Consider the following 26,755-nt stretch of genomic DNA (forward strand, 5'->3'; position numbering starts at 1 on the left):
CGAAAAAGGCCAGCACTGTGGCTGTGGATAGCTTGGCCTTCAGTTCCCTCCACTCGAGCTCGTGGGCAGGGAGCCACTGGAAGTTCGTTGTCTTATGAACCAGGTTTCTGAGGGCCATGGTATGCGATGCGAGATTGGGAATATACTTCCCAAGGAAGTTTACCATGCCCAGGAACCGGAGGACCGCTTTCTTGTCCTCGAGCATTTTCATGGATGTGATGGCAGCAACCTTGTCCTCATCCGATCGCACACCCAAATGGGAGATATGATCACCCAGGAATTTAATGTCCGACTGGCCGAAAGAGCATTTGGCCCTATTGAGGCAGAGGCCATGCTAGTGAATGCGCTTGAAGACGTGCTTGAAGTGGCTGATGTGCTCCTGCGGGGTTGTGGACCAGATTATTATGTCGTCGACGTAGACACGGACACTTTCGATTCTCTCCATCATCGGTTCCATTATTCTGTGGAATATTTCGGATGCCGAGATGATGCCAAATGGAATTCGGTTATAGCAGTATCTGCCAAAGGACGTATTGAATGTACACAGCTTTCTGCTCGATTCATCCAGCTAGATTTGCCAGAAGCCCTTTGAGGCGTCGAGTTTTGTGAAGAGTTTGGCGTGGGCCATTTCACACGTGAGTTCCTCACGTTTTGGAATTGGGCAGTGCTCCCACATGATATTCCGATTAAGATCCTTAGGATCTATGCAGATCCTTAGCTCACCGGACGGTTTCTTCACACCGACCATGGAACTCACCCAGTCGGTCGGTTCCATGACTCTGGATATGACCCCTTGGTCCTGGAGGTCCTGAAGCTGTTGCTTGAGGCGGTCCTTAAGGGGCGCTGGGACTCTGCGAGGTGTGTGTACCACAGGTGTGGCATTGGGCTTGAGTAGAATCTTGTATGTATACGGGAGCGTGCCCATGCCCTCGAAGACGTTGTGGTAGTGTTCGATGATGGAGTCGAGTTGCGCCCTGCAGTCGGTGTCAGGAGAGGCAGACACGTCGCTGGGAGAGAGAGAGAGTGAACCCTCTGCACCAAGTTCAGCAGCTTACATGCCTGCGCACCAAGCAAGGAGGCTTTCGAGGAGGTAACGATCTGGAAGGATAGGACAGCTGTGTGAGCACAGCGTGTCACCTCGAGTTGGCAGGATCCGCTGGCAGCGATGGCATTCCCGTTATAATCAAGCAGTCGGCATGCAGATGGCAGGATGGCAAGCTGGACACAGAGGCTGCGAAGGTCAGACGACGCAATGAGATTGGCGGAGGAGCCAGTGTTCAGGCGAAACCACACTGGGGACCGGTTGACCGTAAGGGTGGCACACCACTCATCATCCAGATCAATGCTGTGTATAGGAATGGGTTTGGTGCTGCGCTTAGGAGACATCCTGTGCTTGGTTATGATGCTAACTTGGAAAGGGGCTTGCAGGTCATCGCTATCAAAGTTGGAGGACCGGTCTGGAACAGGTTTGTTGATTGAAGGCTGAATGGCCCGGACATCCCTGCGAGGCTGGCTGGATCTCCGGAAACTAGCAGGCTGGGTCGACCTGCATAAAGCAGCATAGTGGCCAAGTTTGCCACACTGCAGACAGTGTTGGGTCTTCGCGGGACATTGCCGCTTTAAGTGGGTGGAGCCACAGTTGCCGCATGCCGTTGCGTCAGCATGTTCGTTGCGCCACCGCGCATGTGCGGTACGAATCAGCGTGGTGCGCGCCTGCGCAGTACGTTCCTCGACGTCACCACGTTCATTGCGTCCCAGCGCGGGAGCCTGCGAACAGCGCGCGAAATGGCCGCCTTCGTCCAGACTTAGGCCCTGGAGAGACTTAATGACGTGGATCCGTTCTGCCTCGTGGGGAGCTTGCCGCGCCGTTTCAGCAGCCTGGATGCGGGAATATCGCGTGGAGGCGTGCTCATGGAACACGCAGGTCTCTATGGCAGTGGACAGGGTGAGCTGTTTGACTTTAAGCAGCTGCTGGCGAAGGGGCTCCGACTGCACACCAAAACCTATCTGGTCACGTATCATGGAGTCAGAGGTGGACCCGTAGTTGCAGGACTGCGCAAGGACACGGAGGTGGGTGATAAAGGACTGGAAATGTTCGTCCTTATCCTGTAGGTGTTGCTGAAATACATATCGTTCAAAGCTCTCGTTCAAACCTCGACCTCGCAGTGGCTGTCGAACGTTAGGAGGACCGTCTTGAACTTTGATTTATCCTCCCCGTCAGCGAAGGTGAGCGAGTTAAAGATGTGGAGGGCATGGTCCCCGGCTGTGGAGAGGATGAGAGCAATCTTCCGTGCGTCCGAGGCAGCTTCCAGGTCCATGGCCTCGAGGTATAGTTGGAAGAGCTGTTTAAAAATCTTCCAATTGGAGCCCAGGTTCCCGGTAATGTGGAGTGGCAGCGGCAGGCGAACGGTGTTGATACTGCAGGATGGCTGAAGACTGGTGGAAGGCTGATCACTGGTAGGTACGTCTCAGAAGTACTAACATCCCTCAACTACTGGTACCATGAAGTGTTGGGCACTGTGGACTTGTGAAGCAGACATATGCCACCAACACAGAAGAAGGTTCAACACTATTTTATTAACTACTTATAAAATAATAGACATACGATAACTGTGGGTTTACACAATGCTAGTTTAACTAGAGACCTGTGCCTGTCCGAACCAGTTGGATCTCTCAGCACGTGGTGTGAGTCTGTACTATACTTGATGAGCTCTTGTGCTTCTGAGAGGCAGCATCCAGAATGAGCGGGAAGAGTGATGCCCTCTGCCTTTATAGTGCGTGTGTTCTAACTGGTGATTGGGTGCGGTGTTTGTGCATGTTGATTGGTCCTAGTGTATGTCCATCAGTATGTGTCTGCACCATGATATACTGGTGTATATTATGACAGCCAAGTCTATCAAACTGACATCATGGGCTCTGGAACATAACCTAAATGGGAAGTCCTGGGCAAGTTCATTAGACCCAGGGGTGTTTCAGATTTGCCTTAAGTTTGTAATTTTAGCAAAAATCTCAGTGTTGTAGCCGCTAGCAAGAAGACTGCAGATCAAAGGCAGTCAGCGGGACAGGGATGACGAGGGAAACACACAACAGTCAAAGGGTTTACAACAGTATCCTAACAACAGCCTCGGAGAAAGGGCCACCCAAAGCAAGTTGCGTATTTTAGCTCCATTTGGTTTTGCTTATAAATTGTAAAAATCTTGGAGATGGGGGAAGGAAATGCAGTTTGACAGAGAGTCAAAGATCATCCAATCCAGGAACAAAGAGTCATAAACCAATGGGTTTGGGACGACAGTATGTTGGGATTAGGCTGGAACAATAGCGGAGCATGGGTGGGGGGGGGGGGGGGGAAGCGGTTTGGCTGCAGGAAAGTCACAGAAGGGAGATCATGTGATGAAGCCTTCAGGAATGTGTTCTATCAGAGTTGACAACCCTAGGCTGCCCAGAAATGGAATGAGAACTCAGGTTACAGGGGATTCGTAAAAACCAGCAGAGAGAGAGAAACACTCTAGAAATGAGAGAGAGAGAGAAGCTCATTCCAATAATCTAGGGGAGGACCGAAGGACCCAGAGGTGACAGGACTGTTTGCTGCACAGCCTCCCATAGCTTTTGAATGGTTTACTCTGATCGTGATAAAACTAGTGGGGCCATGCTCCAATCACCTGATGATGGGTTAATTGAGATTTACTGACTCAATTACTTAGATCCAAAACTTTAGTTCTCTTACACAATGAAATTAAAGGAGATACTCTCGTATCAGGTAAAATTGATAAAATAATTGGAAGCCTGATTTTTAGGACCTCTCCTCATTCCCTCAGGGCAGTTGTCAGTTTGTGGTGACCTCATTCACACTGGGGTCATTTTGATTGGATGACAGCTGTGGCTCTCGAGTTGATCTCTTGCCTCTGAGTCAGGTGGTCATAGGTCCAGGCCCCACGGGACAGCCCTGAGGTTGTAACCTGGGATTACATTGGTGAGAGGGTGCTGCACTGTCACAGATGCTTTCTTCAGAGATGACATTAATCTTACGCCACACCTGCTCTCACTGTATGGTGTAAAGGAATTTGTGGCAATATGCTGAAGAAGAGCAGCTTAATCTTAATCTCTTGATTAACACTCAACCAATGTCACCAGAAAGTGATTATCTTGCTGTTTATCTCATTGCTGTTTGTGGGATCTTGCTGTGCACAAATTAGCTTCCATGTTCCCCATATGTAACAGAGGCCACACCTCAGAAGTAATTGAGCGGCTATGAAACACCTTACGATGTTGGGAATGTATGAAAGGTGCAAAATGGATATATACATCCTGGTATTTCTTCCTTTAACTTAAGTTTCTCTGAAACTGCATTGAATAATTATGTGTTGTTAAATTTTGCAGCATGTTTGCAATCTTGATATGTCGATAGACTTTGCCTATGGCTACTTTGGATATGGGTTCTCTAATCAGGTAAGCTCACTTTACATTGAGTCTATACCACAGACTGTTCTGTATTGATATGTATGTGGCTAATCTTGTTTTGTGCCCTTTGCGTTTCCTATTTAAATATTTCCTATTGCTAAATCCATGGCATTGTTCAGCAGATTCTCTTTATGTTTAATCTGGGAAAGGTTCCTTTTCAACTCTTTTTTTTATCATTTTCCACCCTTTCCCTCTTCTGTTTTTTGGATTTTGTGAACTTTCACACCAGCTGAAGCAACCAGAAAATGAAAAACAGAAAATCCAGGAGAAATCACTCTTTCTCCGAATTCCGCCACTGGAGAACAGGAAGGACAACGTGCAGTAAGTAGAGATTTCCTCAGTTCCATTGCATGGGAAGATCCCAATCTTAGATTGCTCAGTGAGGTTGTGATTGTTGTGCATTGCAGAGGAAAGTGAGTTGTTTTAGTGTCTCACGGTGATGGCCATTCGCACCCATTGCCACTTCAAGCACTGACCATTAATGTGAAACATTGACAGGTGCAGCATGAGGCTCCCTCCACATTCCCCCAATGTTTCCTCACCATCACCTCAGAAAACGGTGACTCTACATTGTTGTGTTCTCTATTCTGTTTTACATGGACGGCTTGGATGTGTAGTGTTGAATAAAGATCACAAAGCTTTATTAAAAAACAAAACTGTAAATTTATTACACAACTAACTAAGATTCATTCACATTCCTAAAGTAGAAGGTTTCTATATTAAACTATGCTATCTCTAACTGCAGAACTCTCAAGTACACAACTGCTCTCTCTCATGCCTCACCATCTTCTCTAACCTTCTTTACCACAAGGCTCAGCGTCACCCCTCATAGGACTAGCTCCCTCCAGTGGCTGTCTGTATGAATTTCATTAACCCTTGTATTGCCTTCATGTATGATAATACCACACCCATTGCCTAGAATGACAAAGGGCAGCAGCTTCATGGGACACTACTACTTCCAATGTCCCAACCCAGTTTATGCATAATTCCAGTTTGAACATGCATCCCCGTTCCATCATGGCTGCAGGGTCAAAAACCTGGTGCTCCCTTACTCAACAGCACAATGGGAGCACCTTCAACATACTAACCGCAGTGAGTCATTAAGAAGGTCCATCCACACACCTGTTTTTTAAATTCACCTATATGTTTTTAGAATTCCCTTTATACCAACGAACCTTACGGGCCAATATTCTAAAAACCGCGAACAGGGAACTTCCTCCCTGACTCCAGTACAGGCCTCTGAGAGTGCTATTCGGGTCAAACTCTCCTTTCAAGTTATCCCCCGGTATAACTCCTACCTTCACTGAAGAATTTTACTTACTTACCCCTTAATGGCATCGATGTCACGGGTCCTGCGTTCTTAAGGAAGTGAAGTAAGCTAATAACCACTTTTTCAGGTTAAATTATTTTATTATTAACATACTCTTTTTATCTCATTAAATTAAAACATTATTTACTTTTTGATGTTGTCTGGTTGGTTGGTGAGGCCTTCAGACTCTCTCTCTCTCTCTTTCACTTTCAAGCCTCCTGGTCATCTCTCCCGGTGCAGTTTTCTCTTTTCCTCCTCTTCTTTCTTCTGTGGCTGCTTCTCTCCTGCTGCTGCTCCGTCTTCCTTCTGGTCTGGTCTGGTCTGGTCTGGTCTTTTTGGGCCTTCCCTCTGCTGGGCCTCTGCTCTTGCTGTCCTTCTTCCTTCTTCGGGTGCCGCTGGTGTTCTGCTGCTGGTGTCTTTGTTCTGCTTCTTGCCTCGTGGGGAGAAAAAGGGGAGGAGTCTGAAGTCCACGCTGGTTTCTTTGTTTCAGCTGTTCTGATCGGGACCTCTGATAAGGATCGGACTTCGGGTCTTAAAGGGGCAGTCCATCACAATTTTCCAACAACACAAAGAGATTTTTTAAAACTTTTTTCTTTTGCCTTTTTCCTGCTGCAGGTTGTAATAACCATTCTGATAGACTGAAATTGCTGCCCACAGTTTCTGTGCCCTTCAGCTGCCACCAACCTCTTGTGGGATCTTTCCCTGCACTCTCCCCGATCAGATGTTGGCAGACCTCTATGTTTCAAATGACACATTCTGTATTTTCCAGAACACCCCGTCTTGACATTTGAAACATTACTATAATTTGGTTTATTGTCCCCCCATCCAATTGTACTAACCTACATCCCTGATCATTGTCATTTGTATGCCTATCATAGACCAGTGTCAATACGAGTCTTGTTTTCCATTTCTGATTGGAATGTGGTAATTGTGATATCTTTTACCCCCCACTGATCCCCTAGTCTTATTAATTTAAAATGTTCAATTGATCCTGCTTGTATTCCTAACTTCCCCATTAATGTCTAACATTGTCGTGAATCATGTAAGTCTGCCAACCCCTGGTTTACATGAGAGAACATCTTTCTGACAACGTGTATATTTTTCATTTCAGCATTTACAAAACCGCATTGAACCGTCTCTTTTTTTTTTTCTCTTCCCAAACAAATTCTCCTTATTGTTCTATACATAGTAAAATTTTTATCTTATCTTAACACCTTATACATTACCTAACCAATAGACTGTGTGTTACACTTTACATATTTTCAACTGTTAACAATTTAATATCAATATCGAAACATCGCTTCTTGGCTTTTGGAACAATCATTATTACATACTAACTAACCCTCTATTAAAACATTCACAGTTTAGAAATGCGGATCAAGTTATTTAACGACACACATACCCCCCTTCTCATATATATACAACAGTCCCTATCAATTTACATGAAAATAAAAAAATTTTCTTATCAACGATTATAGCTCTTCAATGCAATATTGTTTTGTTGCATTGGTAACAATTTTCCCGCCGTAGTATCAAGCTACTGAAATTCTTAACCTATTATCATTGATCATATTGGGGTTCCTCGTCAGTCGCTGCTATCTGCTGCCGAGACCTTAATGATTCCACTGCGTAGTACATACCCCATGGAGACCACAGATCATCCATCAACTAATGTCCAGTTAGAGATGTCTGACCGGGGGTTTCACTGTCCAGTTATAATTTGATATTCTAATTTGCATTTAATTCCCTCAAATTTGTAGCCAATTATATCATTAGTTTCCCCCCAATCCTGTCGAACAGATTCTTCTCTGGAGTGTAGTTCTCTTCCTTCTCGCGAACTGGTTTGTTATTGGAGTGTAGTTCTCTTCCTTCTTGCGACCTGGTTTGTTATTAATTTTTTCCACCTGAAAAAGCAAATGAACAGATCAAGGGTGGAGAGGGCCCTATTCTTTAATTCGGATTATCCCAGAAGTGCCCTCTCCAGGACTTCCGGATTCCTTTTGCCATCATTTCTTTTTGAACTGGTTTATATTCCATATCCTTGATGTAGTCAAGCCTCCTTCTGTCATTGCACCCCTGAGTGAGATTCGAAGAATCTCAAACTCCTCTGATGCTCACTGGGTCGTGTGTTTCAAGCGTGACACAATTTCTTTTGCTCCAGACACCATGCTTCTCTAATTCAATTGTATGTGTACCCAGAATCTGAACAATCTTGTCTTTACATTTTACAGTCTCGCGAATGATTTTCCCCGCAGTCTTAGTTGGTAACTTCACCCAAACTTCGTCTCCTACTTGATAATTCCCAGATTCACTTGGGTCTCCTTGTCCCTGGGGGACAGAGGTTCCAAGGTTGCTATTAAGATCAAATACTATTCTTTCAATGTCTTTATCCCAGCCTTTATTATTCTGATTCTTTATGATCCAATCCTTTACTTTTCTTACAGACCTCTCAGCCATTCCATTACTCTCAGGTGCATATTTCACGGCCCAATTGATTGTTATTCCTCTGTCAGCACAAAAGTTAATAACAGTATTGTTTCTAAAGTGTGGCGCGTTGTCCATTCGGATCGATTCTGGTCTACCTCTGGAGGTCATCATTTCTGCCAATACCCTTTTGGTTGTGGCTCCATTTGCTTTGCTGGTTGCTCTAAGGTCAATTTCTCCCGTGCAGCTATCAGCTTTGACTAAAAAATACAAATTACCTTTGCTGCTTCTGGGAAAAAGTGGTCCTGCATAATCTAATGACCATTCCTGCATTGGTTTCTCAGTTTTTATGCTCCCATATGTTTTATTTCCTCTCTGTCCTCCACAGGCCATACATCTCTCACATTTTCTCCTTACTGCAGTTAAATGTTGTCTCCAATAGGCTATTTTAAGTCCCAACTTCTTCAACTCCCTTGCGACTACAACATGACCCCCATGTCCTGTGGCTTCATGTACTTGCTTAATTATCATTTGATGGTCGGCTGCTGAGTTCCCAAGAGTCCCCAAGATTATTGTCCTAAGTCTGGCTAATTCATCCACTTCCTGATTCCCCTTACACAGTTCCCCAATTCCTTTTGTGTGTGCTTTTTGATGAATTGTCTGGATCTCCATATCGGCTAAAATTTTATCTATCTCTTCCCACTGTTCTTTCTGTTCCAGTAGTTTATTTCTACCGTTCGTCCAACCGTTTAGTTTCCAAAACTCCAAATCTTTCTCCAATCCTTGCTGCACGAAAAAGCTATCGGTTACAACGGTAACTTCCTGCAGCTTTCGCTGGTGACACTCCTTTAGCCCTTGCAATACTCCCTCTACCTCAGCTGTCTGAGCTGATCCAATGATTACTCCCTGTTCCTCCACTACTATGTTTCCTGAATTTTTTAAAATGAATGCCCATCTGGCTTGTTCTTCGTCCTTCTTGACTTTACTACCATCAGTATATAATACCCAAGCATTCACCAACTCCGTTTTACTAACTGGCTCATCAAGTTTCTGTCCCTTTTGAATGTTATGAACAAACATTAAGTCAGGGTTTAGAAGAATGGTTTCCCATCTTTCCCATCGAGCTGTATTCGCGCCTTGCTGGCAAATCTGTCTCTTGGTTAGCTCCTTTAACTCCAGAAACTCAGTTGTGACATAAATTTTCTTACCACCCGACAAGTTTTCTATCTCTGCTATTCTCTTTGTTATAGCTGCTAGACATTTCTCGATGTTTGAAAACTTTTGTTCAGCTCTCGACCAGTTTCCTGTCAGATGTTTGATAGGTGTCTGATTGCTAAGATTAGCAAGTACCATACCATATCCATTTTTATATATGTCTAATTTAATGCTTAAATCATCCTCTTCTTGTCTCCCAACTAATGACCCCGATATCGCAATTGCTGCCTTTAACTGATCTAACCCTCTCTGGGCCTCGCTGGTCCAAATAAAATCCCCTTTCAAGGTTTGATAAATGGCTTTAGCATAGAGACTGAAGTCCTTCACTACTGGCCTTAGATATCCCAACATTCCCATTATTTTTTGAACCCCTTTTTTCGAAACCGGCGCAGTAATTTCAGCTATCTTCTTCCTCATTTCAATACTGGCCTCTCTACCTTCCTTCGATACTGAATAACCCAAATAGTTGACTTCGCTTCTCCCAATTTGACATTTCTTTAGCCCTATTTTAAAGCCTGCTTCACCAAGTGTCTTAATGATCCTGGCCACTCTTTCCACATGTATGTCCTGATCGTCATCTCCAATTAATATATCATCGATATATACTAAGGCCAAATCATCTTGAATCAGCTCCCTGATTACTGCCTGAAAGTGATTTGGAGAATTAACATATCCCTGTGGAAGTCTACAATATACATAATGCTTAGTTCCAAAGGTGAATGCTGTTTTCTCCCTGCTGTCTGGGTCTAATGGAACACTCCAGAATCCATTCGCCAAATCTATACTAGTTAAGTAAGTTTTTCCCGCGACTTGCTCTAAGGTAGCTTGTGGATTTATTAAATATCTCTTGTCCTTCTTTGTGACTTTATTTAAAGCTTTGTAATTTGTTACCATTCTAAATGTGCCATCTGGTTTTCTTACTACCTGAAGTGGACTATTTGTTGAGGCATATGTGACCCCTTGAATAATCCCCTGCTGCTCCAATTCCTTGATTATTATCTCCAGCTCACTCTTAGCTCCTCTAGGCAAAGGATACTGTTTTTGAGGTCTGTGTTGTCCCCCGTGAATTGTGTGTTGAAATTGCTGGCTAAGCAAACCTGTGTCATTCTTACCTATCGCTAGGTTTGCTCCCATCAGTACTTCTTCCATCTTCTTCCAAGCTTCGTCATTTAAAATACTTTTCTCTTTCTGTTTCCTTATTTCCTCCATGTTATCAATTGGTTTTAATATCCTTATTTTTCCAGTATCTATTTTTATTAAATCTTTCCCTGCCATCAGATTATCAGTTCCTGATATTGCCAGTAATTCTCCCAATCTAACTTCTGGTCTAATATCCTTATTCCCTAATGCTCCTTCTACTATGTATTTCTTTCCTGTCGGATTTCCAGCTTCTTCCCTTATCATTGATATCTCAGCCCCTGTGTCCACTATACATCTTTCCCCCTTGTATACTACTACTAATTCTCCTTTATCTGTTTCTGTTGTTAGATTTTGTATAGCCTGTTTAAGGGGAGAAGCCGAATCCTGTCCATATATACCGGGGCCTCCTCTGCCTCCTCCTCGGAATCCCCCTCGCGAGCGTCCCGGATACCCTTCTGGTGGTTGATATCTACCTTGCTCAATCCTCCCCTGACCAGCTGCTCTTCTTCTCCTATCCTCAATGAATCTGTCTCTTTCCTCCCGACTGAGGGCTAGGAATTGTCCCCTTGGTAAATAATCTAGATTTTGTGGTGGAGGTGGCCCTTGTGACCGCAAATTATACCCATGTTGTGGCATTGCTGGTTGTGCTGGATTTTGTTCCGATTTGTCAGGTATCTGTCGGTTTGGTGGTCTAATCTGAGCATTTTGTGTTGAAACATTATTTTGGGCAGCTGCTCTTTTTTGTTCCCCTTTTGTGTGTTTATCCTTAAATGCTTTGCCTGCCAAATCAAATTTAACCAGTTCTCTTCCTATTTCTCTTCTAGAGGTCGTTAACAGTATTATTGAGAGGCTTTTTCCTCCTGGAATCTTGGGTCCTAATTCCCTCAGGAATCTGACTACATCGACCCCCTCTTCCTTATTAACCTCATATATTCGGTCGATATATGGTGTGAGGTGTTCCCCTGCATATGCTGCCTCTGTCATCTCTTTCATTAAATTAGCTCTCTCATTTCCCAAATCTAACTCATTTATTAAATCTGCGACTTCGCCTGTAACTATTTCTCCCACTGTATGTAAATCAATCAATTTGGTGGATTCTCCTGATGCCCCCATTTTCTTCGCTAACTGTTTTAACCTCTGTGAATACTCAATTCTACTCTCCCCATGTTTCTTTGGGCCTGCTGTCTTCATTACGGCTGCTACTATTTTATACGGTACCATGCCTCCCTGTCCTTCCTCTGGACCTGGTGTAAATGACTGAACTATTTTCTCACTTCTGGGGCATGGTGTTCTCAAAGGGGCACCTCTATCTGGGTCCCTATATTCGGAGAAATGTATCCGTCGTCGTACCGGTTCTTCCTCAAAATAGGGGGTACCATGTTGTGCAAACTCTTCCACCGATTCTATATATTCTTCAAACCTTGCACTTGGTACCTGGCTATCTCGTGGAGCATAACTTGCCCTATCCATTGGAGTAGGAGCAGTTTTTTGGGGTCTTGGACGATTCTGTATCCTTTCCTGTGGTCTTAGTGCTGCTATTATCTGGCCTTGTGTTTCTGTGCTGTTCCTTACCCTACTCATGGCTCTTCCGAAACTGTCATACCCTTTGCTCATTTGCCAAATTTTAGCTTTGGGGGTAACGTTTGGTAATTCTAGTAATTTCGTAGAATCAATTTGTTGACTTCCGCCTAATATTTCTCCTATTTTAAGTCCCCTAGCTGTAACCTCTCTTTCCCATCCTTCCTGATCTCTATGGTGTACCATTTCTGCTTCTGGATTATACATATAATACGGTACATCCTTATTTACTGGTTGATAAGTGGAAGGTTGTTGGTGTTTCCAGTGATCGCTATAATCCCCTATTTCTAATGGTTTAGAATTTTTTCTATTCCCTATTCCTCTCTTTGGTTTGACTATTTCCTCATTCTCGGATGAGGATGATAATTCTTCCTGTCCCATCACAGGAGGCGCCATAATCCCAACTATGCCTTGTTCCTCTTCACTTTCTTGTGGTTCAACGAAATGATCGATAAACGCTTCTTTCTTATGTGTGGCAGATTGCTGAGGCCAATTTTCTTCCTGAAACAGACTTGGATCTGGGTATGGAAAATTGTATCCCGTTGGGAAATTTTCACAGGAGTCCGAATTCTCTCGGCTATCTGATTCTAGGCCTGATTCCTCGTCACTTTCCATTTCTAATGGTTCATTTTTCTGCAGTTGTTTTATATATTTGCCTACCACTTCAGAGTTAATTTTGTGTTTACTATGGATCTGTATTATTTCTGTCCTGTTTACTCCGTCAATGATTTTAATCAGTTTGGAACACACTTTGCCCACTTGAGCAGCTGCATGCTTCTGTCTGTGTCCAAATACGATTAGTGATTCAGCTCGCTTTTCAAATGCAAACTGACAAAGTGCTTTAAGGACCCTGACTGAATCTGTATATTGCAGGGCTTTTGGCACTCTAACAAAGAGGGAGATATCTCCGTCTGGATACATATCTCCTGTCCAGGATTTCTTTTGCTCTTTTAATTTCTTCCATTCCCTTTTCATTTCTACATTTCTCTTGACCGTATCCCAGGGCATGAGAATTACCCTAATTGCCATTTTCGGATTTTTAGTTCTGTTCCTGGTTGTCCCTTTCAGGTGCACTCTGAAATTAAGGATAAGTACCCTTTCTGGGCCCTATCCAAGGCTGACCAAGGCACTATCTTCCTGCTCTAGTTAAGGGTCGATTGATTATTGGTTTCTGAATATAAGCGTCCCTATTTTCCAGAAAATGTCCGCACAATCCGCCTTACTCTGAGGATGATTTATTCTTTAGCCCCTACTCTGCTTAACTAGAAACTTCTAATATTCTAGCCTCGCTTTACCTAGAAACTTCTAATATTCTAGCCTCGCTTTACCTAGAAACTTCTAATATTCTAGGCTTTTCTTGGGAACTAGAAACTTCTAATATTCTAGCCCCTACTCCGCTTAACTAGAAACTTCTAATATTCTAGCCTCGCTTTACCTAGAAACTTCTAATATTCTAGGCCCCACGTTGGGCGCCATGTTTTTTAAATTCACCTATATGTTTTTAGAATTCCCTTTATACCAACGAACCTTACGGGCCAATATTCTAAAAACCGCGAACAGGGAACTTCCTCCCTGACTCCAGTACAGGCCTCTGAGAGTGCTATTCGGGTCAAACTCTCCTTTCAAGTTATCCCCCGGTATAACTCCTACCTTCACTGAAGAATTTTACTTACTTACCCCTTAATGGCATCGATGTCACGGGTCCTGCGTTCTTAAGGAAGTGAAGTAAGCTAATAACCACTTTTTCAGGTTAAATTATTTTATTATTAACATACTCTTTTTATCTCATTAAATTAAAACATTATTTACTTTTTGATGTTGTCTGGTTGGTTGGTGAGGCCTTCAGACTCTCTCTCTCTCTCTTTCACTTTCAAGCCTCCTGGTCATCTCTCCCGGTGCAGTTTTCTCTTTTCCTCCTCTTCTTTCTTCTGTGGCTGCTTCTCTCCTGCTGCTGCTCCGTCTTCCTTCTGGTCTGGTCTGGTCTGGTCTGGTCTTTTTGGGCCTTCCCTCTGCTGGGCCTCTGCTCTTGCTGTCCTTCTTCCTTCTTCGGGTGCCGCTGGTGTTCTGCTGCTGGTGTCTTTGTTCTGCTTCTTGCCTCGTGGGGAGAAAAAGGGGAGGAGTCTGAAGTCCACGCTGGTTTCTTTGTTTCAGCTGTTCTGATCGGGACCTCTGATAAGGATCGGACTTCGGGTCTTAAAGGGGCAGTCCATCACAATTTTCCAACAACACAAAGAGATTTTTTAAAACTTTTTTCTTTTGCCTTTTTCCTGCTGCAGGTTGTAATAACCATTCTGATAGACTGAAATTGCTGCCCACAGTTTCTGTGCCCTTCAGCTGCCACCAACCTCTTGTGGGATCTTTCCCTGCACTCTCCCCGATCAGATGTTGGCAGACCTCTATGTTTCAAATGACACATTCTGTATTTTCCAGAACACACCCCACCTCCCTCCCCTGCTTTTCAAGGGACAGTTAATGATGGGACATGAGCGCTGGCATTGCCCGCGACATCCATATTCCAAAAACAAAATTTTAGTTAAAGACGGTCCTGTGCAGGATTCAGCTGGTGAGCACATCACACAATTCCTGGGTGGCACACCTTTGCTCTCTCACATTAGATCCTTCTTAGCTGGGAAATTCTATCCCTCCTGACTCTGATTTCTATCATCTTCCTGAGAGATGATTACAGCCTCATGGATTGCGTAACCCGAGCTGAATGAAGGCAACTGAGTGACTTCTGAATAGAAATTGATGAGAGGGGAGTACGATGATGAGAGGCTGAGTAAATGGGGCCTAAATTCTCTGGACTTTAGGTGAGTGAGAGGACTGTAGGTACGGGACTCCTTCACACCAACGTGGGTTATACACTGGCCATCAGAAGGAGGAAGTTTAGTTGACCAAGTTGTGGCTTTGGTCATTATTGCCTTGCCTTTTTTTACAGCAACGTGATTACCTACCAGCCCATGCCATACCCGGCATTCCTGCCTGATGACCTTCAAGTGACTGTTGGCAGGGACAGGGAGAGAGAGTCTGTGTTAACCGAGACATCAGAGGAACTGAAAAAAGTGCCCAGAAAAGTCCTGCAGCTCATGAAGTCAAGAAAAAGGCAAGTCGCCTATTTTTATTTTTAATCTTTTCCTTCATTCTTTCATGGGACATGGGGGTCACTGGCAAGGCCAGGATTTGTTGCACATCCTTAATTGCCCCTGAACAGAGGGCAGTTAATAATAGTAATAATAATCCAGGAGGGAGGAGGAGGGTGATGGGGGAACACGCGGTGATGGGGGAACGGGACTGGAGCAGTGACCAGCCATGGACTGCTATTATCGCAATGCAGCCATCTTGCTGCGCACCCCACTGACCACCCACGTTGGCCCCTGGTTCTGCAGGGTGACACCTGCCTTATGGGTGTCCACACCCTCTGGCACACCACCTCCCCTAAACTCGGCCGGCACCAACCGGCAGGGCATCAAGTGGCCATCCTAGGGCAATGCCACTCTAGCCCCTATGGGTACGCAGGGCGGGGGACCGCGGAGTCTACCGCTGGCAAGGGCAGTGTCAGCCGACGGTACCCCGGCATCAGGGATAGGCGCCAGGGCCAGAAGCCCCTTTGGGGCCGAGCACGGACAGGGCCGGGGATGGGGGGGAGGGGGGGGGGGGGGCAGACAGATCCCGCAGTGCCAACCGTGGCCAACATGTAGCCTGTTGGGCCTGGTTGGGCATGGGGGCACACACCATGCTAACATATCGGCCTTTCACCCCTTCCAGGCTATTTTGTTCATAGAATTTACAGTGCAGAAGGAGGCCATTCGGCCCATCGAGTCTGCACCGGCTCCTGGAAAGAGCACCCTACCCAAGGTTAACACCTCCACACTATCCCCATAACCCAGTAACCCCACCCAAGACTAAGGGCAATTTTGGACACTAAGGGCAATTTATCATGTCCAATCCACCTAACCTGCACATCTTTGGACTGTGGGGGGAAACCCACGCACACACGGGGAGGATGTGCAGACACCGCACAGACAGCGACCCAAGCCGGAATCGAACCTGGGACCCTGGAGCTGTGAAGCGATTGTGCTATCCACAATACTACCGTGCTGCCCACTATGGATATTGGAATTCAGCCAGCAATGGTGACCATCCTGCTAGCCGCCGCAGCCCTGGGGGATGCCCTGCAGCTGTACGAGCTGACGCTGCTCGAGGAGGAGGAAGCTGCAGCAGCGGATCGTGCAGAAACGGAACAGGAGGCAGTCTCCCAGGATAGAGCGACAACCGCCCAACAGGCCGAGGAGGAGCCAAGTTGGCGCTGCATGAGTCCTCTTGTGTACCGCAGCACCTGTCATTCGAGGACTTGCCGGCCCGGACATGCCATTGAAGACACTGGCTGAACAGGGAGACAATGCGACATATCTGCCAGATGATGGCACACATGGCACCACGGGGGTATGGGGGAGGTCACCCACTCCCGGTGGCCATCAAGGTAATGGTCACCCTGAAAATCTACGCCACAGGGTCCTTTCAGGTGCCAAGTGGGGACTTGATGGGATCTCACAGACCTCAGTGCACAGGTGCATCCTTGCATCCACTGAGGCTCTATCGGCCCAGGCAGCTCAATACATCCGTTTCAATGTGGACCGAGCCTACCAGGATATGTGACCATCCTACACGTCTGAGCCCGATACCCAGGCAGTGTGCCCAACGCCTTCATCCTGGCACACTCGACGATTCCTGACATGTTCGATGCACCCCCACCAGCTGGGGGGTTGGCTCCTGGGTGACAGGGGGTATCCATTGCGATCATGGCTGATGACACCTATCCGGAGGCCACAGACCGACGTGGAGACCCGCTACAACGACGCCCATGCAGCAATCATAAGAGTGATTGAGCTGTGGGCTTCAGCCTCCTGAAGATGTGGTTTAGGTGCCTGGACCGCTCTGGAGGGCTCCTCCAGTATGACGCTGGGAGGGTCGCCAGCACTGTGGTGGCCTGCTGCATCCTCCACAACGTCGCGCAGCAGATGAGCGATGTGCTAAAGGAGAAGGATGAACACCAGGCCTCGTCCGACTAGGAGGATGCGGGGTAGGGGAAGATGGGCAGGACATGTGGGCCAGGCAGGCACGGGAGGCCACATGACTTGTGCGCCAGGGACAACGAGCACGGGGCGCTCTGATCACCTCCAGGTTCAGTGACTGGTGGGGTAGGGGTGGGTGAGGGAACACTGGCCAGGGGCACGGACGCCACATCCCACCCCCACACAACCCCGCCCATTCCTGGCCAGGCCACCCACAACGTCAGCCCATCCCCCCCCCCTCTCCCCCCCCCCCCCCCCCCCCCCCCCCTCCCCGCACCACCTCTGCGACCAGCCCAGACCAGCCCTACCCTCACACCCATCTGACAGAGCACCGGGGCAGGTTGTAACGGTGTGAACAGGTGTTTAATGTGAATGAATAGATACCGATTTGTTCCTTAGCCCCTGGATTGGATTTGTTTATTGTCACGTGTACCAAGGTACAGTAAAAAATATTTTTTGCGAGCAGCTCAACAGATCATTAAGTACATGGAAAGAAAAGGGAATAAAAGAAAATACATAATAGGGCAACACAAGGTACACAATGTAACTACATAAGCACGGCATCGGGTGAAACGTACAGGGGTGTAGTGTTAATGAGGTCAGTCCATAAGAGGGTCATTTAGGAGTCTGGTAACAGCGGGGAAGAAGCTGTTTTTGAGTCTGTTGGTGCGTGTTCTCAGACTTCTGTATCTCCTGCCCGATGGAAGAAGTTGGAAAAGTGAGTAAGACGGGTGGGAGGGATCTTTGATTATGCTGCCCCCTTTCCCCCGGCAGCGGGAGGTGTAGATGGAGTCAATGGGTGGGAGGCAGGTTCGTGTGATGGACTGGGCGGTGTTCACGACTCTCAGAAGTTCCTTGCGGTCCTGGGCCGAGCTGTTGCCATACCAGGCTGTGATGCAGCCAGATAGGACGCTTTCTATGGTGCATCTGTATGCCAGCGCCTGGGCAATGCCGCCGACGTTCCAAGCTATGGCCTGCTGTGACTAGACCATGCTCAGGAACGCTGCTGCGATTTCCAGGTGGCTCTCGCACATGGCTGCCTGTGAGACGGCAACCTAGTCCTGGGCCTCGGCCGGTGCCTGTAGAGAATGCGCTATGCCTTTACATGCTGATCCACAGCAAATACCGTCACCCCCAATGCATCCACTGCGGTGTTGGCCTGGGTAGCATGCATGCTCGGCACTACCTCCTGCTGCTGCACGCGGTTGGACCCCTCCAACTGCTCCAGCAGGTGCTGGATGCTCACCGACATCCTCTCATGTAGTCCTTGGCTCTGAGACTGCATCTCCACAATCGATTTGACTGTCTGTTCCAGAAGCCCAAAAGTCGGATGGCAGCTAGTTCCTGGGGTCAAACCCCCTCCGGCCGTCCGCCCCCTCAGATATTTCTACCTTCACCTGCTGTACCGGAGCAAGCTGTGTGGTGCGTACCAGATAGTGTCCCAGGAGCCTCTTCGCTAAAGTGCCTGTCCGAGGTGAGTGTCTCTGGGATGGTGGAGGGTGTTGGCGACAGCTGTGACGGGGAATCAGTGTCATCCTCGGACTCCGGGGTTTCCTGTGTCTCTGGTCGAGGGCTGCCGTCTGAGATGCTCTCCTTGTCAGTTCTTGGCTCAGGGAGTGGGGGGGGGGGGCTCCGGCTCCGGCACTGGCTGGGGGCGGGGGGCACTAGAAAGACCTGCCCCATCTCCAGCAGGGTTTGAAAGAGACAAGACAAGATGCATGATTGTAATAATAATCCCAAGTCGGCTTACATTAACACTGCAATAACGTTACTTTGAAAATCCCCTCATCGCCACACTCCAGCGCCTGATTGGGTACACAGAGGAAGAATTCAGAATTCCCAATGGGAATGGGTGGGGAGAGGAGTGTTGGATGGGAGGGGGAATGTTGGATGGGAGGGTATTTGTGGGGGGGGGGTGATGTTGGGTGGGGGTGGTGAGGGTGGTGTGCATGTAGTGTTGCAGAGGGTGTTGACACACGTGTCACTGGGAACCTCAACTCAGCAGGGTCTCACTTCGTCGCCCACTGCCGAACTGCACCCCGGCGACCTCCCTTTCCTCTGGTCTGCCGACCATGTCCAGGGCCCGCTGGTCTGCCATGATCAGGGCCCGCAGGTCTGGCGACCCCCTTCCAGTTTTCTCTCCGCTCCCGGCGGTTATAGGAGGCCTTCTCCTGGTGGGTGGGTAACAGAAAATGACAGTGTTAGACAGTTCAACGCATGCAGCATAGAGGGTGGGCACCCGGCCTTGCCAGCCGGTATGGATATCGGCATGTGGGGCAGGGTGAGTATTCGACCGCCCTTCGGGTTGGGGGGTGGTTACGGGTGTGTTCAACGGGGTTAGTGTCAGCGGCACAGAGCTGCCTACTTACCCTGTCACCCTGAGGAAGTTGTGCAATTGTTACGGCACTGCTGGCCGCTCCAGACAGTGTTGCCCATGGCGCTGAACCTCTGAAACCTGCACCAAGGCACAATGAATGGCGACGGATGGTAGCCTCCTTCCTGGACTGGGATGCAGGGTGGCTTGCCTATCCTCCGCCGCATCCAGGTGGCGTCTGTGAAGCGTGGTGCTGCGCGTCTTGCTGCCATCTTGTTGGCTGGGACGGTGTGTGTGAAGTGTGTATATGCGGCTGCAGCTTGTCAGCCTCCTGAGTGTCAATTGCGAAACCGGCAAATCCGGCATCGTTTCCCATTGGAATCGATTGTGTACCAAGTGGCGTCAGTGCCAGCCCGTTAACAGTAGCGGAATCGGTCCAGGTATGGCGCCAGTTTTGCTGTCGTGGAAGTCCACGAATCCTGCGCTGGCCTCAACACTAAACCTCAGAAATGGATAATCCAGCCCCTTATTTATTTCTAATTTACTGATGGACAGACGACTGCCCACCAATATAACTTTTTAGAAATAAATTCAGAGTACCCAATTCTTTTTTTCCCAATTAAGGGAAATTTACTGTGGCCAATCCATCTACCCTGCACATCCTTTGGGTTGTGGGGATGAGACCCACGCAGACATGGGGGAGAATGTGTAAACTCCACACAGACAGTGACCCAAAGTTGGGATCGAACCTGTGACCTCGGCGCCGTGAGGCAGCAATGGCAATCACTGTGCCACCCCAATATAACTATTAAATGGTTTTGTATTGTTTTCCAACATTGTTTTTAGGTATATAAAATTGGGTTTTACACAGGCCTGTGCTAAACACTTATTATTTGTTCTGTTTAACCCTTTTGTAACTGTATTAATAAAACGGCATTAAGTTTCCACTCAAATGTAATCAAAGATTATTTGTCAATATTTTTCCAAATCACAATCTAAACCACTACCCGTTTGCATCGGTCTGTGACAGATTCTAGGTGGGATTCTCTGTCAACAGGATCCTCTGCCTCGCCGGCAGCACACTCACATCCGCCAATTTCCCAACAGCCTGTGGGTGGCCACAATGGGAAACCGCATTGGCCGACTGCCGGGACGGATGATCCCGCTGCAGGCAGGGATGCACTGCACCAGAAGACGGGGAATCCCGCCCTCTCGGTTTAGTGATATTCAAATAAATGTGGACAGCAACTTGAGGGAAAAATAAACACTTTTCAAAATGAACACAATTTGCAGCTGGATTGCTGGTTGCTCCCGGATTGTTGGCAACAATGCAGAAACATCCCACATTGGCCTGTTCTCATTGCTGTCTATTGACAAAACTTTGGCGACACGGTTGCACAGTGGTTAACACTGTTGCTTCACAATTCCAGGGTCCCAAGTCCGATTCCCACTTTGGTTACTTGTTTGTGTGGAGTCTGTACGTTCTCCCCATATCTGCTGGGTTTCCTCCGGGTGCTCCGGTTTCCTCCCACAAGCCCCGAAAGACGTGCTGTTAGGTGAATTGGAGATTCTGAATTCTTCCTCTGTGTACCTGAACAGGCGCCGGAGTGTGGTGACTAGGGTATTCCCACAGTAACTTCATTGCAGTGTTGATGTAAGCCTACTTGTAAGACTAATAAAGATTATTATTATATGTTGTCTTATCGGGGGAGGGGCTGGCTAAAGCTCAGGCTACGGCTCAGATACAAGAACAAAGTAACTTGCTTTCTGTGCCTTATCAAAGTGACCTCCCAATCCTGAGATGCTAATCAGTGTGAGAGTGTGAGCCTGTCCAATCATCCATTTTCAGATTAGATCAACTGAGGTTTGAGTATAACGAGAAGAAGACGGAAGAACAGCGAATCGAATTCTTGGAACAGCTGATTCTAAAGAAAGTGGGGAAATCCAGAAAAATGCTGAGGTCAGAAAGGAAGATGAAGGTGAGATATACACAAACACCTTACATACAATCATACAGATTAGGAGCAGGAGTAAGCCATTTGTGCCGGCTTGAACATAAGAACATAAGAACTAGAAGGAGGAGTAGGCCATCTGCCCCCTCGAGCCTGCTCCGCAATTCAATGAGATCATGGCTGATCTTTTGTCTCCTCCATTCAAGGAAGAAATAGTGAGGCACCTGGATAGAAATTGTCCCATTGGGCAGACGCAGCATGGGTTCATAAAGGGTAGTTCGTGCCGAACTAATTTAGTGGAATTTTTTGAGGTCTTTACCAGTGCGGTAGATAACGGGGAGCCAATGGCTGTGATGTATCTGGATTTTTGACAAGGTGCCACACAAAAGGTTGCTGCATAAGATAAAGATGCATGGCATTAAGGGTAAAGTAGTAGCATGGACAGAGGATTGGTTAATTAATAGAAAGCAAAGAGTGGGGATTGATGGGTGTTTCTCTGGTTGGCAATCAGTAGCTAGTGGTGTCCCTCAGGGATCAGTGTTGGGCCCACAATTGTTCACAATTTACATAGATGATTTGGAGTTGGGTAGCAAGAGCAATGTGTCCAAGTTTGCAGACGATACTAAAATGAGTGGTAAAGCAAAAAGTGCAGAGGATACTGGAAGTCTGCAGAGGGATTTGGATAGTTTAAGTGAATAGGCCAGGGTCTGGCAGATGGAATACAATGTTTACAAATGTGAGGTTATCCATTTTGGTAGGAATAACAGCAAAAGGGATTATTATTTAAATGATAAAATATTAAAACATGCAGCTATGCAGAGAGACCTCCTGTACCAGCCTCACCGAACAGGCGCCGGAATGTGGCGACTAGGGGCTTTTCACAGTAACTTCATTTGAAGATGACTTGTGATAATAAGCAATTTTCATTTCATTTTATTTTGAGACCTGGGTGTACTAGTGCATGAGTCGCAAAAAGTTGGTTTACAGGTGCAACAGGTGATTAAGAAGGCAAATGGAATTTTGTCCTTCATTGCTAGAGGGATGGAGTTTAAGACTAGGGAGGTTATGCTGCAATTGTATAAGGTGTTAGTGAGGCCACACCTGGAGTCTTGTGTTCAGTTTTGGTCTCCTTACCTGAGAAAGGACGTACTGGCGCTGGAGGGTGTGCAGAGGAGATTCACTAGGTTAATCCCAGAGCTGAAGGGGTTGGATTGCAAGGAGAGGTTGAGTAGACTGGGACTGTACCCGTTGGAATTTAGAAGGATGAGGGGGGATCTTATAGAAACATATAAAATTATGAAGGGAATAGATAGGATAGATGCGGGCAGGTTGTTTCCACTGGCGGGTGAAAGCAGAACTAGGGGGCATAGCCTCAAAATAAGGGGAAGTAGATTTAGGACTGAGTTTAGGAGGAACTTCTTCACCCAAAGGGTTGTGAATCTATGGAATTCCTTGCCCAGTGAAGCAGTTGAGGCTCCTTCATTAAAGGTTTTTAAGATAAAGATAGATAGTTTTTTGAAGGATTAAGGGTTATGGTATTCGGGCCGGAAAGTGGAGCTGAGTCCACAAAAGATCAGCCATGATCTCATTGAATGGCGGAGCAGGCTCGAGGGGCCATATGGCCTACTCTTGCTCCTAGTTCTCATGTTCTTAATTGAGTAACCCCTTAGTTTTAAACAGGAACCTAGATTCTCCCACAAGAGGAAACATTCGCATCCACCGTTTTAATACCCCTCAGGGATTTGGAGGAAACAGAGTGTGTTAAGTCAAAAGCTGCTCATAAGGGTGATCAAATGGCACTTAATTCGCATTGGAGTGAAGGTGATCCTTGTCTGCTTGTTTTGCACAAACCCTGTTTTTAACCACTTCAGGCCAGCAAGGGATCAGGGTGGTCTGAAATTTTATTGGTGCTGCCAGTAAAATAGAATTGTCCTGGAGTCTCTGGGAATTAAGGACTAATGTTGAGGATACTGCTGCCAGCAACCTGAAGAAAAGGCACCAAATTATTTAATGACACGTCTTTAAACATTTTTGTTTATTACTTTATCTGGTTTGGTTCAAATTCAATTTTTGTTTGACTGTATTCATGTGAAACACATCAGGATGTTTTCCTACGGTGCTATATAAATGCAAGCCGCTATTGTAGTTATCAGAATATTGGAGATGAGGACAAAAGGCTGTTAGACCGAGGCTCAAGACTTGTCCATTTGGTTCATCAGGGGTCTGTTCAACAAAGAACAATACAGCACAGGAACAGGCCTTCCAATTTGCCCAAAGAATGCTCCTTGAGCAAACTGAAAGATTCGACTGAAGTCCAGAATATAACAGGACAAAATAACACAAGTGAGATCAGTCATCAGGTTCCAATTTTCTTCAGTAGAACTGTGAAAACCTGTGTCCTTGTGACTCTTAACAACTGTCCTTAATTTCACAGGGAGCTGTCTGGGCTGGTCCAGGGGAAAGAAGCACATCCCCCAAGACACAGCCAGAATCTACATACAACTATGGAATGATTCATCCTGAAAAAGAAGTCATTGGTACAGTATGAGCAGCCCTCTTGACGTGTGACCATTGTAATATAGAAAAGATTGGAAGCATTTGGCAGATACTAAGCAATGTAAACTGAAAGCTTAATGTAGGATTCAGAGGTCAGTTCGCATTTCAATCAGCATCTCTTACCTACTGATAACATTTTCAGTGGATAACTGTTGGCTCCTCTTTCATCTTCATTCCTTCTCCTCACCTGCTCACTTCACCCCATTTCTCTCTTTGTCCTTTTCCTCCCTGCCCTCTTCCTTTATCCCTCCTTCTTCTCCTGTCTTTCTTGACTCCCTCTCCATCTTCAAACCTTCCTCTTCCTCACTCTCCAGACCTTCCTCTCCTCCCCATCTTCCTTCCTCTCTTTCTCTTGCTCCTTTCCTCTTTTTCTTTCCCCAATTCTTCTCTCCATCTCCTTCCCTACACAATCACTCAGATGCACATTCAATTACAGGCATATTTTAAAAAGGTTCCATTATTTTTCTCTGCTGGAACTGTATTGAATTGGGATTGAGATTGGATTGCGAACGAATTGACACGGATTGAGAATGGAGGCGCAATCTACCAGCTGTATTGCACCAGGATCAAAAATAAACGGGCTGGTGAGAAAGTGGGAGAGTCTGAAATCGGGAACCATGCAGGTGCCGATCAGTTTCTGATCTAACCGGCCCCCTCCCGTTCGTGAATCCGGATCCCGCTGCGGTGCAATGAGAAACCAATGAAGACCAATCTCCATCCCATTAATGGGAAGGGCCCCCTGTCGAACAACTTCCCATGATCTAACCACGCAAGCGGTTAGGTGGACGTGTTTAGTACGCTTATTTTTAAAACGTGGGCTAACGTAATGGCTGTTGTGGGATCTCAGGAACAGCCATCTTCCAAATCGAGCAGTCAGCCTGGGGGCACCGGGGTCGCTGTACCAATTCTCGTTGGGGGGGGGGGGGGGGAGTTCCCAGGGGGACAGGCTCGTTCGGGAGGGGTGGGCCGCCATATTTCGGAGGGAGCAAGGAGGTTCAGCTCCCATGGTTCATCCTCCCATCCTTTGGATCATGTATACCCATAATTCTGCTGCCTGTCTGCCCCATTGAACACTGCCATGACAGAGCACCGTCCGTGTAATATGGTGAAGGACCTTTAACTCCAACTGATCGTGAAGGCCACTGGCCGCACATTTGAAGGCTATTGCTAAAGGGGAATTGGCAATTCTAGTAATATGAGCACTTCACAGCTCTCAAGTACATGTGTCATGATGCAGGCGGTTGTTACTGCCGAGCATTGCAATCTGGCTGTGAAGTCTGAACTCTTGCCCTGAACTCCAAAGGCATCAACACCGCAGAGGCAGCAGCCAACGTTGGAGCACCCAAGAACTGGGCCTCAGCACTGGGGATATCCCTGCAACCAGATGGTGGGTGTGTGGACTGCGGGGGAGCCAGTCCAGGTCATATTTCCAGCGGGTGTCTGGGAAACAGGATCTGATGCCCAGGGACCGCTGCTGTGGCCAGGGATGCAAGTGTAGGGAGTATTGGATGGCACCCTGAAGAATGGCAGGGGATGTGAGGGTGGGGAACACTTGCGGGATCCGAGGTACCAGGGTGGAAGCCATAACTGGAGGAGGAGTACACCCACTCCCATCAAGGCCATCCCGTGGCCGTCAAGGTTTTATTTGATCTGTTTTACTGTCACGTGTACCGAGGTACAATGAAAAGTATTGTTCTGCATACAGTCCATACAGATCATTCCATACATGACAAAAAACATAGGACATACATAAATGCACAATGCAAATACACAGACACAGGCAGCAGGTGAAGCATAGGGAGTGTAGTACAACTCCGTAGGGAAAATGTGTGAAGAGATCAGATCAGTCCATAAGAGGGTCGTTTAGGAGTCTGGTAACAGTGGGGAAGAAGCTGTTTTTGAATCTGTTGGTGCGTGTTCTCAGACTTTTGTATCCCCTGCCCGATGGAAGAAGTTGGAAGAGTGAGTAAGCCGGGTGGGAGGAATCCTTGATTATGCTGCCCGCTTTCCCCAGGCAGCGGGAGGTGTAGACAGAGTCAATGGATGGGAGGCTGTAATGTTCTTTGATTGAGATGATATGAACAAAGAACATTAGACTTTGTTTCATAAACAAAGCTACTTATTACTAACACAACATTAACGAATAACTAAAATGTCTAAGATGAATACAGTTGGAAATAAACGTCTATCACTAACTTACATTAAGATACAACAGACCTACTCTAATCTGCGACTGCTATCAGTTCCTAACAAACACCTTCTGCTAGAACACGTGGTTTATCCCCGTCCTGAGACTCCGTACTCACCCCACCTGCTGATCGGATGGTAGAACTACAACAGTAAAACATATAACTTATAATACATATGCAGATCATAGATCATAGAATTAACAGTGATGATGAATTACTCATTATATACAGATGATAGTTTACCGATCATCACAGAGGCGGGTTCACATGATGGAATGGGCTGTGTTCACGACTCTCTGTAGTTTCTCACAGTCTTGGACCAAGAAGTTGCCATACCAGGCTGTGATGAAGCCAGATAGGATGCTTTCTATGGTGCATCTGTAAAAGTTGGTAAGAGTCAATGTGGACATGCTGAATTTCCTTAGTTTCCTGAGGAAGTATAGGCACTGTTGTACTTTTTTGTCGTCACGTTGATATGGGTGGACCAGGACAGATTGTTGGTGATGTGTGTGCTGATATGCATCACTGTAAATACACAAGGGGTTAAT

General features: G+C 46.7%; 1 protein-coding gene across 1 annotated transcript in view; it reads left to right on the top strand.

The window, feature by feature from the left end:
- LOC119962278 (microtubule-associated protein futsch-like) overlaps positions 1 to 26,755 on the top strand; it is a 433,376-nt gene that overhangs the window by 39,614 nt on the left and 367,007 nt on the right. The window contains exons 7-11 of the mRNA XM_038790266.1: positions 4,378 to 4,446; positions 4,688 to 4,779; positions 15,063 to 15,227; positions 21,360 to 21,489; positions 23,897 to 23,999. Coding sequence (XP_038646194.1) covers positions 4,378 to 4,446; positions 4,688 to 4,779; positions 15,063 to 15,227; positions 21,360 to 21,489; positions 23,897 to 23,999 — 559 coding nt within the window. The remainder of the gene's footprint in view (positions 1 to 4,377; positions 4,447 to 4,687; positions 4,780 to 15,062; positions 15,228 to 21,359; positions 21,490 to 23,896; positions 24,000 to 26,755) is intronic.

The sequence above is a fragment of the Scyliorhinus canicula genome, chromosome 2, assembly GCF_902713615.1.
Source record: "Scyliorhinus canicula chromosome 2, sScyCan1.1, whole genome shotgun sequence".
NCBI classification, from domain to species: Eukaryota; Metazoa; Chordata; class Chondrichthyes; order Carcharhiniformes; family Scyliorhinidae; genus Scyliorhinus; species Scyliorhinus canicula.